Source organism: Centropristis striata, chromosome 14, assembly GCF_030273125.1.
Source record: "Centropristis striata isolate RG_2023a ecotype Rhode Island chromosome 14, C.striata_1.0, whole genome shotgun sequence".
In the NCBI taxonomy this organism is placed as follows: Eukaryota; Metazoa; Chordata; class Actinopteri; order Perciformes; family Serranidae; genus Centropristis; species Centropristis striata.
Window position 1 is genome coordinate 22666076 of NC_081530.1, and position 15328 is coordinate 22681403.

A 15328-nucleotide genomic window follows, 5' to 3' on the forward strand; every position below is an offset into this window, starting at 1 on the left:
GACTGCCCTCACCCATGTGACCCCATGTGACTTGTAGGAGGAGAGAATGAAAAGAGAGCAGGCTGGATTGTACAAGGGCATTAGGCCATGAAGGGTGTATAAACTAAAGGTGATATCCGTTCTGCTGCTGCTCAACCTGTGACCGGAGTGACATAAATGACAATAACAACAGAAAAAAAGGTTCTTTAAGCCAAAAAGAGGCAAGAAACTCTGGGAAACTCACATCTACATTCCATGAAAATAACATTTTTGAATCAATGATTCAAGTTGAATTTAAAGCATGTTTAAGTGCATGAGTGCAATGTAATAAAATGTATGAAAAACAAACAAACAAAACTAGATTAATGTTGCTTTTGCTGCACCTGAGGCCCAAATCTCACATTCCTCCTGAGACTCACAGGCAGCTGATATCAGAGAAACGTGTGTATGTTTGGGGGGATTATTCTTTCAAGACTCAAGAGTGACATCTACTGGAAGTGGAGGAGAGTATCTTTTTGAATGAGCAACACGTGCATATTAACTAACAGTTACATAAACTCCAGGCATGGACTGAGATCAGACAGAGATAGGCTATATGTTTAGTCAACAGCTAAATGTTGCAAGTGGAGTTCAGAAGCAAAATTAGGTGAAATTATATTGATTATTTTTCAAAACTAATAGGTTTAGAAGTTTGTTGTCATTGTTGTTAAGTTTTTCTTGTTTATTAATTTGATTTAAAAATCTTTTTGTATTCAACTTTTTTCTCTATTTTATTTATATTATTTTATAGTATAACATAATTGTCTAATTTTCTTATATCAACCTACCCTTTTCTTGTTTATTTATTTTAAATATTTTTTTAATCTATTTAATTTAACTTTTTTCTCAATTTTATATTATTCATATTATTTCATTGTATAAAATATAATCAATTTCATGCTGTATTTATCCTTTAACCCCTGGCATATTTCTATTTTTATTGGGATTTTGTTTCAATTTTGGAATACATATATATATAACATATATAAACATACCCTTTTCCTGTTTATTTATATTTATTTTATAAAAAATGTCTCTATTTTATTTATATTATTTTTATCTTATAAGATAATTGTCTAATTCTCTTATTTATATTTTATATATTTTTTATATATATTCATATTTTTATATTGTATTCATCCTTCAACCACTGGCATATTTGGTACAATGACAATTACTATTATTGTTGTTTTGCACAATTTTGGAATAGATTTTAAACACATATTATCACAACTTTGTCTTGTTTATTTATTCTATTTTATTTTTAAAAGATCATTGTCTAATTTTCTTATTTTATATTGTATTTATGCTTTAACCCCTGTCATATTTCTATTATTATTATTATTATCATTATCATTATTATTATTATTATTATTATTATTATTATTATTATTATTATTATTATTATTATTATTATAACTATTTTATTTGATATTATTTTATTCAACTCTTTTTTTTTCTATTAATCAAATTTAATTTAATTTATTTTTTTAATTTGACCTTTTACCTTTTTTTTTATTTTTTTATTTTTTACATTTTTGGCAGCGTAGACGTACGGCCACGCCCCCTGGTGTTCCCACGTGCCTGTCTCTGCCGCAGCAACGGTCACATGACTCTTCAGTCAGACACTTCCTGTACCACGGCTGTTTTTTTCCTGCAGGAGAAAATAACGGGATCCGCTCTGCTTCCCAGATCCTGACAGGGGAAAAAAAACACCGGGAATACAACCAGCTACCCGTCCGTACACCTTGTTCACCTGTTGTCTACAGTGCGGGGAGATGACCACCGGAGGGGCGGGTAGCTAGTTGACTGAGCTAACACCGCCCGCCCTTTACATTCACACAAGAAACAAACGCAGCGTTTTATCTGCTAGAAGAGACCCAGCTGCTGCTTTCCTCCCCAGCCCGCCATCGATATGTCAAAATACACCAGCTTTCCAGAGCCGATGGACGACCACAACCCTTTCCAAGTGGGTGAAACGAAATATTAATCTAATTTTAGCGTGTGTGGCCGGTGCAGCCTGTTTGATTGGGTAAAGTCATTGATGTTTGGCTCTGTGTAATAGCAGGCGTGTTGTTGCTCATGTGACGTGTGGCTTTTTTCTGGGCCTCTCTGCCCTCCTTATGATCTGTGCCCACTTGTAGCTCTCGATATTAACAATGAAGACATCAGTAGAAGCCACTCAGGTTGGTTAAATTAAGATTGAATGTTAACCCTCTGGAGTCGATCTATTTATTGAAAATACACATGTTTTATTTACAGTAATAACTTAATTTATATATGATATGTAGACAAGCTGAGAAAGCCAGTTGAAAGTGCAATCATAGGAGCTTTCACAGTGTGCCATTTATGTTTCTAGACCATTTTTAAATTGTGAATTTTCTTTCTACAATGTAAACTATGACTATTTTTAATTGACATGCAAATAGACTGTTTTGTAGTTTTTTGTTTTTTTTTTTTGTTTTTTTTTGTTTTGCTGTTTTTGTGCGTATAAATGGTGAAAAAATGGTACATTTCCATAGACACCTTTGTCCTTTGTTTGTATTTTCGTTTCCTGGCAGCTTTATACTTTGTCAATTAAAATAAAATGACAAATCTGACTGATAGCCAAGTTTGTGTGGAGAAAAAGGAGCCATGCATGTGATGTAAGGAAAGACTGGAAGATGCTAAACAGAGACAGAAATGAATGCATAGACAAATTTGAACCAAAATCTCCTGGACTTCAGAGGTTTAAAAAAAAAAAAATCAAAGCTATTACTGTGCTAAATATGTTTATTTTTGTCTGCTAGGACCCTGCAGTGACTCAACACAGCAGCAACACAGGATACGCCACACTGGATCTTTACAACCCGTTTGATAATAATACTACTGGGGTGAGTAATTTTTAACTCTTATCTGTGAGATAACTGGTAATAGGATAATTAGTGATAATTTAAATACTATACTGACACTGTAAAACACTTCTTTATGGATCATGCCTTAACGTGTCTGTCTGGCTGTTTTTTTTCGCTTTTGTTTTTACAAAATCTGATTTATTTATATATGTATACCTGTATACATGTACATTTGAATGATAAACAACTGGTTTGTCAGGAAATATAAAATGTACAGTTCCACAAAACGCATAGTAAATAAATTAATAAATTAAATAGATGTTAGTTTTCAGAATCAATCTCTCATAAGTAATGACAGAAGCCCATTGGTTATATGGGCCCACCCTGAGCACACTTTAATTAACCGCCGGTCTTGTCATTTATGTTAAGTGGACGGCCGTGGTTTGGTTTAAATTATTAAGATAAAGTCAGATTTTTTCACCCACCACTAAAAAAAGTCCCTTTTTTGCTCCTATAAGATAATATGATACAATACAATGGGTCTAGTGGGAAAAGTGTTTTTTCAAAAAACTGTAAGATGCAGTAGCACCTGGTTCCAGATTTACTGTGTGGTAATTTGAATGAATACTAGTTGATTTAGAATAATGCAGCGTACTGTATAAGCATGAGACTGCAGAAATGTAGCCAGAAAATAAGAACTGAATTGGCCTTTAGATCAGTGTTTGATCCAATAGTTTGTTGCTGTTCTTTTCTCAAATGATCTTTTGTGCATAATATACCAAACCTGATTTCTTCTTGGATTAGAGGATACGATTTACATTTTGTTTCATATTTATTCCCATTTTTATTGGTCCAACATCTTATTCATTGTCAGTGTTTTGGTTAATTTTGTCACTGCAGATTGTCAGACCAAACAGCTGTTTTGTTTCACTTCCTTCATTCATTCAGTTGTCTGGAGCCTAAAGGGGAGAAAAAACTCATTATAAAGCCGCAGAATTGGGCAATAAGATTGCAGCCACTTTAACATCCTGATTATATCAGCTGAGTTGGTGCTTTCGTGCTGCAAACTGACACATTTTATTTAAACATTTTAATTAGAATTGCCCAAACTGTCAGATTCACTTTATAACGTTCCAAAGAGATCTTCCATAAAACTTGCCAACATTTCATTGATTATTTGGAGGCGAGGCAATAAAAATCGTCTCAACTTTTTGCTTTAATAACAAAGTTATACCTAATACATTCTGGCAAAAATCACAAAGCAACTTTGTATTTTAGTACATATTTATACTGTATACTTTCTGTACATATCCTATTATGTTTAAAAAAAACATTTAAAAATATTTTTACTTTATTTAAATTTGTATGCAGTGTTTACTGTTTGTTTTATTTATTTAGTTATAACTTATATGCAGTGTTTACTGTTTGTTTGAAAATGAAAAAACCCTAATATTTTAATTTATATGCAGTGTTGATTGTTTGTTTGAAAAGAAACAAAAACATCCAATATTTTATTTCATTTGAATTTATATGCAGCGCTTACTGTTTGTTTAAAAACTGTTTTCAGAGTTTACTGTCTGTGAGAAAATAAATAAACAACCAAGTACTTTACTTTATTTTATTTAAATGTATATGCAGTGTACTGTTACTGATGAAGGTTGAGAAAATAAAAGCCCAAACACGCAGTAAAGCTGGAGCTGTCCGTGACTCTAGAGTTTTGGGGCCCTTGGGTGCAGGTACCTGCCTTGTTGGTTTGGAGAAGTGGATTTTTACAAAAATATACTCATTAAACTGCCTTTTTGTCTTAAAATGTTCATCGAAAAATCTAAGACCAGTTCCCATGGAAGCAGACTGTAACATCCACAGAGCCGTGTGGCCGTGTGACCTGCACCTCTGTGACATGCTACAGAGTTTAGGGGTTTTTGTTGCTAGGAAACGGCATGTGTCTAAGTTAGGGACCGTGTCATTGGAGTTCTGTTGCTAGGAAACAGCTTGGGTCCACGTGCTCTTCCTGTCACATGTTGATATTGGCAAATACTTCAGCAACAGGAAGTAAAGTTGGAGTTGTTTTGATACAAGTCTTTGTAGATTTCTCACTGTGAAACGACTGAGAACACACGAGTTGGGGTTGTACTTATTTTAGATTAATATTAAGCTACTAGAGTTAACAAAGCTAACACACACACGCACACACACATATGTGATAACATAAGTATCTATAATCCATTATCAGAGCATTCATGGTGAATTCTAACATTTAAAATAACAACAAAATAACATTTAAAATTATTATATTCTATATATACAATGTATTACAGTTCTAGAAATCACAACTGAAAAAATAAAGAATATATAGAAATACAATTGATAGCTAGATAAATAAATATCAGTACTGTATGTTTAGTGTCAATGTCAAGTCAATTGCTGATTGTTTAAAAATAAATTAATTAATAAAAATAAATAGCTAACATTATTTCTAAATCACCCAAAGCATTATTTTCTGTAATGTCTTTTGTGTAAAAACTTTCCTTTACATTTTGACGCATATCGGAAAACATTCCGATACGCTTGAAAAGGCAGATTTCAGCCGATAAATCAGTCAACAGATATATAAACTGCATAGTGATTTTGGTCCCTTTTCTCAAGCTTGTCAGGATCTCCCATTTCATATTATTCCATATTCTTTCATGACTTAAACTTTTTGTAATTAACTGCTCTCTGTCGAAACACTTTGTAAGCTGCTGTTTTTAAAAGGTGGTATATAAATAAAGTATCATCATCATTATTATTATTATTATTATAAACTGTATTTTAATTGTCTTCGTGAATGAACTGAACTGAAGTGATTATTGTAGCTGCAGTATTATGCTTTTCATGTGAAGGTAAAAGGTTTCAGTGTGTAAAGTGGTGAGGGCATTTTCTCTCCTAAGAGGATGTGGTCAAACTGATGCATGATGTCTTTTTTTTTTTTCTCAGCCTCCACCTCCATATGAAGCCACCTCTCCCTCTGCTCCATCTGTGCCTGCACAGACCCCTCCCAGCAGGACGACACCCACTGAGCCTCGCAACTATGGCTCCTATAACTCGCAGGTACACACGCTGCAATGTAAACACACCTATTGCTGGCTCAGGTTCACTGTCTGAACTTAATATCCACACATTCAGCGGCAGTTGAATGCCGCTGAATGTGTGGATATTAAGTGAAACACAAGTTCACAAACAAACCTTAAAAGCCTCAGAAGTCCTCTGTGAATATCTTATGATACCGGGTCTTTTACATAATCATGTTTATTATTCATGACACACAAAGTCAACCTTTCTCTCTGAGACGTCATGTACGTGACGGCTCTAATGCATCATTTACGTTGTGTCTTCCTGTGTTAGCCTGTGGTGAATGCCACCACCGCGGAGCTCCTGAGGAAGCAGGAGGAGCTGGAGAAGAAAGCCCGAGAGCTGGAGAGGAGAGAGAGGGAGCTGGAGTCACACAGCCTGGGACCTGGAGCCTGTAAGAAACGGAGGAGAGGAGGGGAAACATATATCTTAACCCTCCTGTTATGTTTCTCAGGGACAGCAGTAATGTCCATGGGTCAATTTGACCCGGGCATGTTTAATAATACCAAAGTGTCAGAAACTAAAAAATCCAAATAATAATTGTTTATATTTAATTAATAACTCAATTACCAACAATTTCAATCAATATTTAGTGCATTGGTGTTCTTTACCTCAAAAGATAATTCACTCGTTTTTCATAAAAAAAAAAATGCATGGTAAACTTTTTTTTAATGTACATTGGGAAGACCTGCATATAAAATACAATGGTTTTACATGACATTGATTTTTTTTTTTAACTTTGGAATGGGTCAATTTGACCTGCAACCAAACAGGAGGGTTAAAAAAATTGAATATATTATTGATTTAATGATTTCTTATATATATACAGTACAGGCCAAAAGTTTGGACACACACCTTCTCATTCAATGCGTTTTCTTTATTTTCATGACTATTTACATTGTAGATTCTCACTGAAGGCATCAAAACTATGAATGAACAAAAAAGTGTGAAATAACTGAGAACATGTCTTGTATTTTAGAATCCTCAAAGTAACCACCCTTTGCTTATTAGAATATAAGACATGTTTTGAGTTATTTCACACTTTTTTGTTAAGTACATAATTCCACATGTGTTCATTAATAGTTTTGATGAATCTACAATGTAAATAGTCATGAAAATAAAGGAAATGCAATTGAATGATAAGGTGTGTCCAAACTTTTGGCCTGTACTGTATATATATATATATATATATATATCTTGAAATAAAAATAAAATTACATAAATAGATAAGATAATAGAAAATGAACAAAAAACCTGGTAAAATAAAAGCCCACCGTCCAGCAATAACACACAACTCGAGCCAGACACAAAAGAAACAAACAAAACAGGTAAACAGGCCGACATGATGAGATAAAACCAACAAACAAAAACAACCCTCTGCAATTCATACAACCCATAATGTCTCTGATCCACACAGATTGATTAGTTACCATCTCTATTATCTCTCTGAAGAATGAATGAATGACACAATACTTCATTAAATAGATCAGTCCTCTGGCACCATCATTTTTTATATTTTTTATGGTAGTATTCGCAAGAGACATACTGTAGGATTTTAATCAACTCTATTCCAAACATTTTATTCAAGAACGAAATTATTCCATCCCACGTTTTTTCTGTTTTGTCACAATTGCACAACATACTGTATGTCCCAGGGTTTCCAACTTTCTTTCACATTTTGATTCAATCATTTCAAAATAAACTGCTGTTAGTGACGTTTTCCCACTGTTCTCTCCATCAGCCCGTCAGAATAACTGGCCCCCGCTGCCTTCGTTCTGCCCCGTGGGTCCCTGCTTCTACCAGGACATCAACGTGGAGATCACGCAGCGCTTCCAGCGCACCGTCACCATCATGTACTACTTCTGGATGTGTGAGTTCCTGTAACTCTTACTGAGCACTGTTGTGTGAATTCCAAGCATCACTGTTACAACATCGGTGTCATACCATGTTTGTAGAAGTTTTAAAGCTCTCCAGATGTTTGGGTGGTGTGTGGTTGCAGCAAGCAGTAATGCTCTGTAGAGCTGGCCTTAAAAATAATACAACAATATTACAAGAGTTTTTATATGACAACTATATTCTTGATGTTATGACTAAATCTATCCCTCACTTCTTTAGTTTGTAAAAAAACAACTATGACTCAGTAATAGGGAAGGGAATAATTAATCGATGATCGATTAATGGTCGTTAAGAATTTGATCGATGACATGGAATTTTTAATCAATCTGTGTATTTTATTTTAACTTTATCTCTGACTGCGTATCAGTACTCACTGAACTGTGAGAATTATACTGTATTTTTGTGAGCAGCTATTATAGCCACATAAAAAAAATCAATATCAATAGAAGTGTGCACTATATTTTGAATATTTTCATATTCCTTTCAGGCAATGAGCTGAAGCTGTTATTCTCTCTTCAAAACCACCAGAATCCATTGAAAAAAACAGTATTTTTACCTTGCAGAACATGGGAGTTGCAGGCCTACCGCTGCCTCAATCATTGTGTGTGTTTGTGTGTTATTGAGTGACTTTTGTGGAACCGAGCTAACCCAGCAGGAGAAGGCAAGTTAAAGTGGTGAAAATATAGTATACTCCTTACACTGACATTGATTTTATTAGCTGGCTAAAATACGCTTTGCTGCCCACGTCCACAGCAGTTCATTGATTAGCTTCCATGCTGTGACTCCTACACTGACAGTGGTTCAGCACCTCATACAACCCCACTTCACAAAGTCTAAACTATCCCTTGAACATGTTTCAGTAGAAGTTGCTTTTGTAACTGAGAGAATCGCTTAAGAAATTTAACCTAGACTTGACTCATGTCTGTGTGACTCCTTCTGTGCTGTCTGGAGTACTAGCTGGAGTGTTTGTACAAAGATCCTGACACTTAACTGCCGGCTCGAGGAGTTTGGCATGAACCCGCTGGTCAGTGTTCACCTAAAGGTGAAGATGGTTCAGCTGTCTCCACCTGGTGGCATCAAATTGTTAAAAAATTAAACATGTTTGTCTTTTTGATCAAACCACAGGTGTTTAGCATCTTGAAATTTTGGTAGCTTAGTCAAGCCCAGAAATGTTTTGATTGTGACACAATAATTACACTGCTTTTAAATAAATTCAGGTAAAAATTAAAAGAGAATTAATAAAGATGTGAGACACTTTACTCCAAAAAGTTTCCAAAAGATGTAGGCTGGCTTTCACAAAAATGTTCCTTTAATTGAAGGATGAGCCTTAGAATAAGTCCTATTTTTTGATGATTAACATAGCTTAAATCATATGTAAAGGTGTACCTTAGAAATACTTGTCCTGATAAATGGTGTGCCTTATGGTATAAATGAGTTAAACTTGCTACTTGAGAGCTAAAGACACTTTACTGCTGGCTCGAGGACTTTGGCAGGAACCGACTAAAATCAGTGTTCACCAAAAGGTGAAGATGGTTCAGCTGTCTCCACCTGGTGGCATCAAATTGTTAACAAAACAACTATGTTATTCTTTTTTAACCTTTCCAACCATTTTTAGGATATTGACACATTGGGAGTTTAGTCCACCCCAAAAATGTTTAGATTTTCACCCAATAATTGTTATTGTCCCTGTAATTATTCCGCTTATCCAAAGCGACGTACAAATGAGAGTAATACAACAGCTAACGGTTCTGGTCAGAGGTGTAGGCTGGCTTTCACAAAATTACAATTTTTAGTCTTGTTTATGATGATTTAGGAAGTTAAAATCATATTACAAGGTGTACCTTGGAAATTGTAGTTTATATAAACGGCGTGCTTTCTGACAAAACGTTCAAGTCCTTTTCTTCTTCAGCAGCCTGAGCTCGTAGATGAGGAAGGAGGCTCTGTCACGTCCTCCTCCTGACTCATCTGCTGCTACAGCAACAGGAGATAACCCTTCCTCCACCTCCTCACCCTCGCCTTGTTGTCTTCATCCTTTTTCTCTTTGAAATACCTTCCATAGCATTCAAGTCTTGCTTTAATGGATTAGCTGGCTAGCCAACACCAGATGCCATCAATGACACGCCCTATCACCAGTTCTCTCTTTCTCTTTCTGGCTCTCACACAAATTGCCTCTGTGCCAGTTTGTGTGAAGTATATCTGATGTTTGCACTTGCATGATATGCAATGATAAAATTGTTTTTGAAGGCTTTGATGCGTAATCAGAACTGCAGATAAATAGATCCAGGTAGTTTTTTTACTATTCTTATTTATGTTTAAAATGTATTTATCTATTTAAAATCAGGGGCTTTATTAATAAAATATTCAGGGCCTTGGCCTCATGATGCATATGTACCAACCCAAAGCTTCAGATTGCAATTTTTCTCCACACCCCATCAGCTGGAGCCTCTTTTCTTAAATTTTTAAAAAATAAAACCAGTCAAGTCTTTGTCTTCTTTGTGCATCAACTAGAGCCTGACTGATATGGGGCAGATGCGGATACTGATTTCAGAGAGGGAAAATTCATTGATAACAGATATGGTGGCCAATATAGTCTTTTTTTTTAGCTGAAATGAAGATAAACATTTTTTATGTGGTTTGTGCACCAATTTTTCACCACTATGCAAATGTGCTCAGAGAGCTTCTTTCTCAATCATGAAACTTACATTGTTAAACATTAAACAAGCAATGTATTAGACTGTCAGCCAATTCTATAATGATAACTAAGAAAATAAAGAATAAATAGGAATAAAATAAATAGCTAAATAAACATATTTACTGTTCAGTTTCAGTTCATTGCTGACTATTAAAAAAAAAAAAAATAATAAAAAAATTATTATATTGTGTAAAAAAGTTTTCATAATCTGTCTGGCTCTAGCATTCAACACAGTAAAAGTGGATGTAAAATAAGTTTGTTAGAGTTTTGCTTTAAGCCTGAAGTTGGTTGCACCTCTCGTGCATTATTTTCCTTCCCCTTCTACTATCTTTTCTGCAGGGACACTTAAGTGGCATCAGGGGCTTAGCACTGACCAAGATGACTTTGATTGGTTTAAAGAAATACAAACAACCCTAAGCATTCTTCTCCCTTTATAGCAGAATAATAATAACCAGACCGTTTTATACTGGCTATAGAAGACTAGTTTTACATGCATGTTTGCAGATACACACTTAGTATGTTTGGCTTCTGGCATGATTTTTAGAAAGTGAGGCAGAAACATAAGAGAGGGTGTGGGCGAGCATAAAAAATTAAATTAGGCAGAAATGTTGAGCCTGGGCCGAGGGACAACCAAAGAGCCAACTCTAAACCTAGCAGCAGGCAGAGGAAGGTAATAAATAGCATCATATTGCATCAGCAATAGACCTGACATGTTGGCGCTTTCTTTAGACCGGGGAGGGGTGTTTTGGATTCTGGTCCACAGCTCTGTCATGAAGCAACAATAGTATCCCTACACTCACACTGCAGTGCTGTTCATTCTTCTTCAACCACCTGTATTCATCCTTCTGTCTCCTTTTCATCAATGTCCAGTCTGCGCCTGCACGCTGCTCTTCAACCTGATCTCCTCCCTGGCCATGTTCTGCGTGGACCCCTCAGGTGGTGTTGGTCTGGGCCTGGCCATCCTCTGGGCGCTCCTCTTCACGCCCTGCTCCTTCGTCTGTTGGTACCGACCTGTGTACAAAGCCTTCAGGTGTGTACACGACAAACTACCTAAATATAACACATAAATGGCTGTTAGAGTAACAATGTTTTTCTCTCTTTTCTAGGAGTGACAGCTCCTTCAATTTCTTTGTCTTCTTCTTCGTTTTCTTTGCCCAAGTGGTCACTTCAGTCATCATGACCATCGGTATCCCTGGATGGGGTTTCAGGTATGACCAATAAATAAACTATATCTGTGTTGGACGCATGTTTCGTTCCTCTGTTTATTTTTCTGTCTCTCTGACTCAGCGGCTGGATCGTGAGCCTGGCTGCTCTGAAGACCAACGTCCCCGTCGGTGCGATCATGATGATGAATGCCGTCTTCTTCACTGCCCAAGCCGCCATGGGGGTTGTCATGCTGAAGAAGGTGAAAAACAAATAAATTAGTTTACAAGCAGGGGGAAATTCACAGCTAGTGACTCAAATTAAGGTTGTATTTTTGACAAGGTGTCAGTCAACAGTATCCTGTGTTTCTAATTCAGGATGTGGTATTTTATGAAACATGAGATTATTTCTGTCCCTACAAATATGATCACAACAAGCACCCAGGTTTCTAAACATCTGGCAGCATCTGAACATCTCAGCCACTCGTTTCTGAGGACAAAGATTGGTTTCTGGCTGTTTATACTGGACAACTCTGCAGAATTTAGTTTCTTTGTCATGATTAACCATCATAATTTTAATTGAATAGAATCAGGGGCTCTGGAGCCACATGTGGCTCTTCAGGCCGTCTGCAGTGGCACCCTGTGGTTGAGACAAAATATTTATATGAAATGAATTACTGATTTCTTTATGTTTTTATTTTTATTAATCATTGGTGTCGGCCCATTGGAATTTGTATTCGTCAATTGTAAAAACGTGCAGCTCATATATGGCATTAAAACGTCAACTAAAATGTGCATTATAGCTTACGAAACGTATGAAAGTCTACAGCCCGGCGCCTTAACCTTAACCTTAAATTTGATCAACTTCAAGTCTAGTTTCGAGTTTTTCTAGCTAGGCAAGCTTTCAATTCCAAATTTCCTGAGATATTTCTTCAGTGTCCAGCCTCTCATTTGCACTTGGGCCCTCGCTGGATTCTTACAAAATCATATAAATAAATGCTCATTATGGCCTATAAGTAATGTTGATAGGCTATGCTGGCAGTGCCTTTCACACGGACATTGATTTGGCTCTTTAACTTCCTCCACATCCACCTTAATGACAGAATAACTCTGTCCCTCCATCTGTGTTTGAACCATTTCATACAAAATGGCAAGGCAGAATAACAGCCCAACATTCTCGCCTTTAACAGGTTGTGTTAAATGGGCTAAAGTATCCTTGATTGAATCAGAGTACTGCAGCAGCATCTCCAGCGTTCTTTCAGTGGAGTACACAATCAAGTGCAATCAGTGTCAATATATGACGTATATTTTACATGAACAGTGCTGCAAACACTCAAGTTCACAGTGTAGAAAAAAATAAAGGGGAACTGATGGGGAGGAACCTTTTTTAGAGAACACTGTGTTTTAGTCAGGCAGGTTGATTGAAGCACAAGTTAAGCCTGAAAACTAACCTGATCTGGACCAGGCTAGTTTGTAGGGATGTGTTTCCATGGTAACTTGTTTAAACTTCCTTTATGATACAGAATATCCTGAAAATAACCAATATACTGGTGCATTTAAGCACAAAGGCCCAATCCCATTTACATCCTTGTAAATTGAATATGCAAGGCTGAAAAGTCATGTGCCTGTTCATTTTCAGTTTTTTTCTAATCCCTCCAGCTTCCCCCAGTAAACTTGTGATAAGGTCACAACACTATAAATTGTGGGTTGTTTTACTCATAAAAAGTGTGCATAAATGCCTCAAAATGTCTGCAAGAGAACTCTTAAGGACTTGACTGTTTGAGAGTGGAGTGTGGAGATTGAAATTTGGGTCATGCATAGTTCTGGAAAGTGTAGGGGGAAAATTAAATGAGGTTTAATAAATGTAGTATTTGAAATGCAGGCAATCACTAAAAATATCATAGTTTTTAGTCCCTTTAAAGTACTTATTTAAATCTAATCTGTAAGGGACGAGGAGATAAAGTCAAATTAAACTTGAATACTTGACAGTAATTGCTTTTACTGAGACTAGAAGTGAATGGTAGCCAATTAGGAGATACTATGACATGATCTACTGGGTCACATGAGAAAAGGAAGAAAGTTAAATCAAAATTGTCAAACTGCTCCGTGGAAACACTCGCCCCCGCCGTGCCCAGGTGGTCCGCCTACCATGAAGCAGTCAGTAGATAACAAACAGTCCGAAGAATAGCCACGATATCGGGTTCTACGTATCATTTTCACCCTCACAATGTGCATGATATGAGGATGAATTGCTGCATGTATCCGGTGTCAGTGCGCTCTGCTCTTCCCCTCTTCAGGTCCACAGTCTGTACAGGCAGACCGATGCCAGCTTTCAGAAGGCCCAGGCCGAGTTCGCCACCGGAGTCATGGCCAATCAGGCCGTACGCCAGGCCGCTACTAACGTCGCCACCAACGCTGCCCAGGGGGCCTTCACCGCACCTCGATAGACAGAGACGACAGGGGTTGGGAGGGTAAGAAATGAAGGAGGAGAAGGGCCCTTTCAGCTTGATAGAGGATCTGTTTGGTATTTATTTCCCCACAGGTGATTAGAATTTGATTGGCGGGGAAACCGAGTCTGTATTATTACCCCGAGCAGCCGAACTGCAGGGCACATGCATGAGACAGAGGTGGGGTTGTGTAATTTCTAAACGTGTACAGGACAAGTTAGCTATATTGCCAAACCGGGAGTCAACAAATCATAGGTGTTGGTTCAGGGATGGTGTGAAATGTGAAAACAGTAAAATGCTGAAGCTTTATGAAATTTAGTGCAGTCGTAGAAAGTGAGGAAAACACTTTTTTTGTACAAAAAGATGAGCTGTGTGCCAAGGAGGACAGTTGTAGCCTAGATAGTTCCTGTTTTTAAATGACTTGGATGTACATTGTGTTTACGAGGAGCCATGTTTGAGTTGCAGCTGAACACTGAAATGTTGCCATTCTAACTTTTGATCCATAACCAAGTGGCTCGATATTTTATTTGGCCAACGCTGATGTTTTGTTGCTTACGTGTACACTAACAAGTTTTGTTGTTATTCCAACTGAGAATGCCTATTTACCTTATTGCCAAAATCTGTCATACTGTAAAAATAATGAACATGTGTTGTTTCGGTTGCAATATATCTGTCACTGTTTTGTTGGTACTGCTTGTGGTTGTTATGATTATTAATACAGGTCACTGTCTTGGTTTTAATAAAAATATATTGTCATGCTTACACAGTATACTGCAGTTGTTATTACCTTGTTGACAGGTTAATTGACAGTGTACTGTATTTTTTATATTGGATTCGTGTTTTAATTGAGTCGTGGTGGCCTCACAGGAGGGGCAGGGTGGCTGACCACTCACCTTTGGGACCCCCAATGCTGCAAAAGTGCCCATTCAGCAGAGAAAAGGTGAAGAAATATCTTCGAGATTTACTTAAAATTGAGAAAATACAGTGACATATGAGGTAATACAACTTTATTATAGCAATCATCATTACAATTTGATGATTAAGACAAAACACTTGAGCATCAAATTTATAGATAATATAACAGACATGACAAAACTTAAATTCAACATAATGTCATACAAAATAGAGAAAAATAATAACAGAAAAGACACGTTTAAATAGAATTATCATTTTTACACTTTTATCAGA

General features: G+C 36.5%; 1 protein-coding gene across 1 annotated transcript; it reads left to right on the forward strand.

Moving 5' to 3' along the window:
* Positions 1 to 1578: 1578 nt before the first annotated feature.
* scamp3 (secretory carrier membrane protein 3) lies at positions 1579 to 14909 on the forward strand. Its single transcript, XM_059350542.1, has 9 exons — positions 1579 to 1987; positions 2808 to 2891; positions 5829 to 5942; positions 6237 to 6357; positions 7705 to 7833; positions 11422 to 11581; positions 11658 to 11759; positions 11839 to 11956; positions 13991 to 14909. Exons 1-9 carry the CDS (start codon positions 1934 to 1936, stop codon positions 14138 to 14140), a joined length of 1032 nt encoding a protein of 343 aa, XP_059206525.1. The 5' UTR covers positions 1579 to 1933; the 3' UTR covers positions 14141 to 14909.
* Positions 14910 to 15328: the final 419 nt, after the last annotated feature.

Bases quoted from the DNA above. Each gene is read 5' to 3' on its own strand.
- scamp3 (XM_059350542.1), top strand. From the start codon at position 1,934: ATGTCAAAATACACCAGCTTTCCAGAGCCGATGGACGACCACAACCCT. The intron at 6,358-7,704 runs GTAAGAAACGGA...TCTCTCCATCAG, and splicing joins CAGCCTGGGACCTGGAGCCT to CCCGTCAGAATAACTGGCCC. The intron at 11,957-13,990 runs GTGAAAAACAAA...TCCCCTCTTCAG, and splicing joins GGGTTGTCATGCTGAAGAAG to GTCCACAGTCTGTACAGGCA.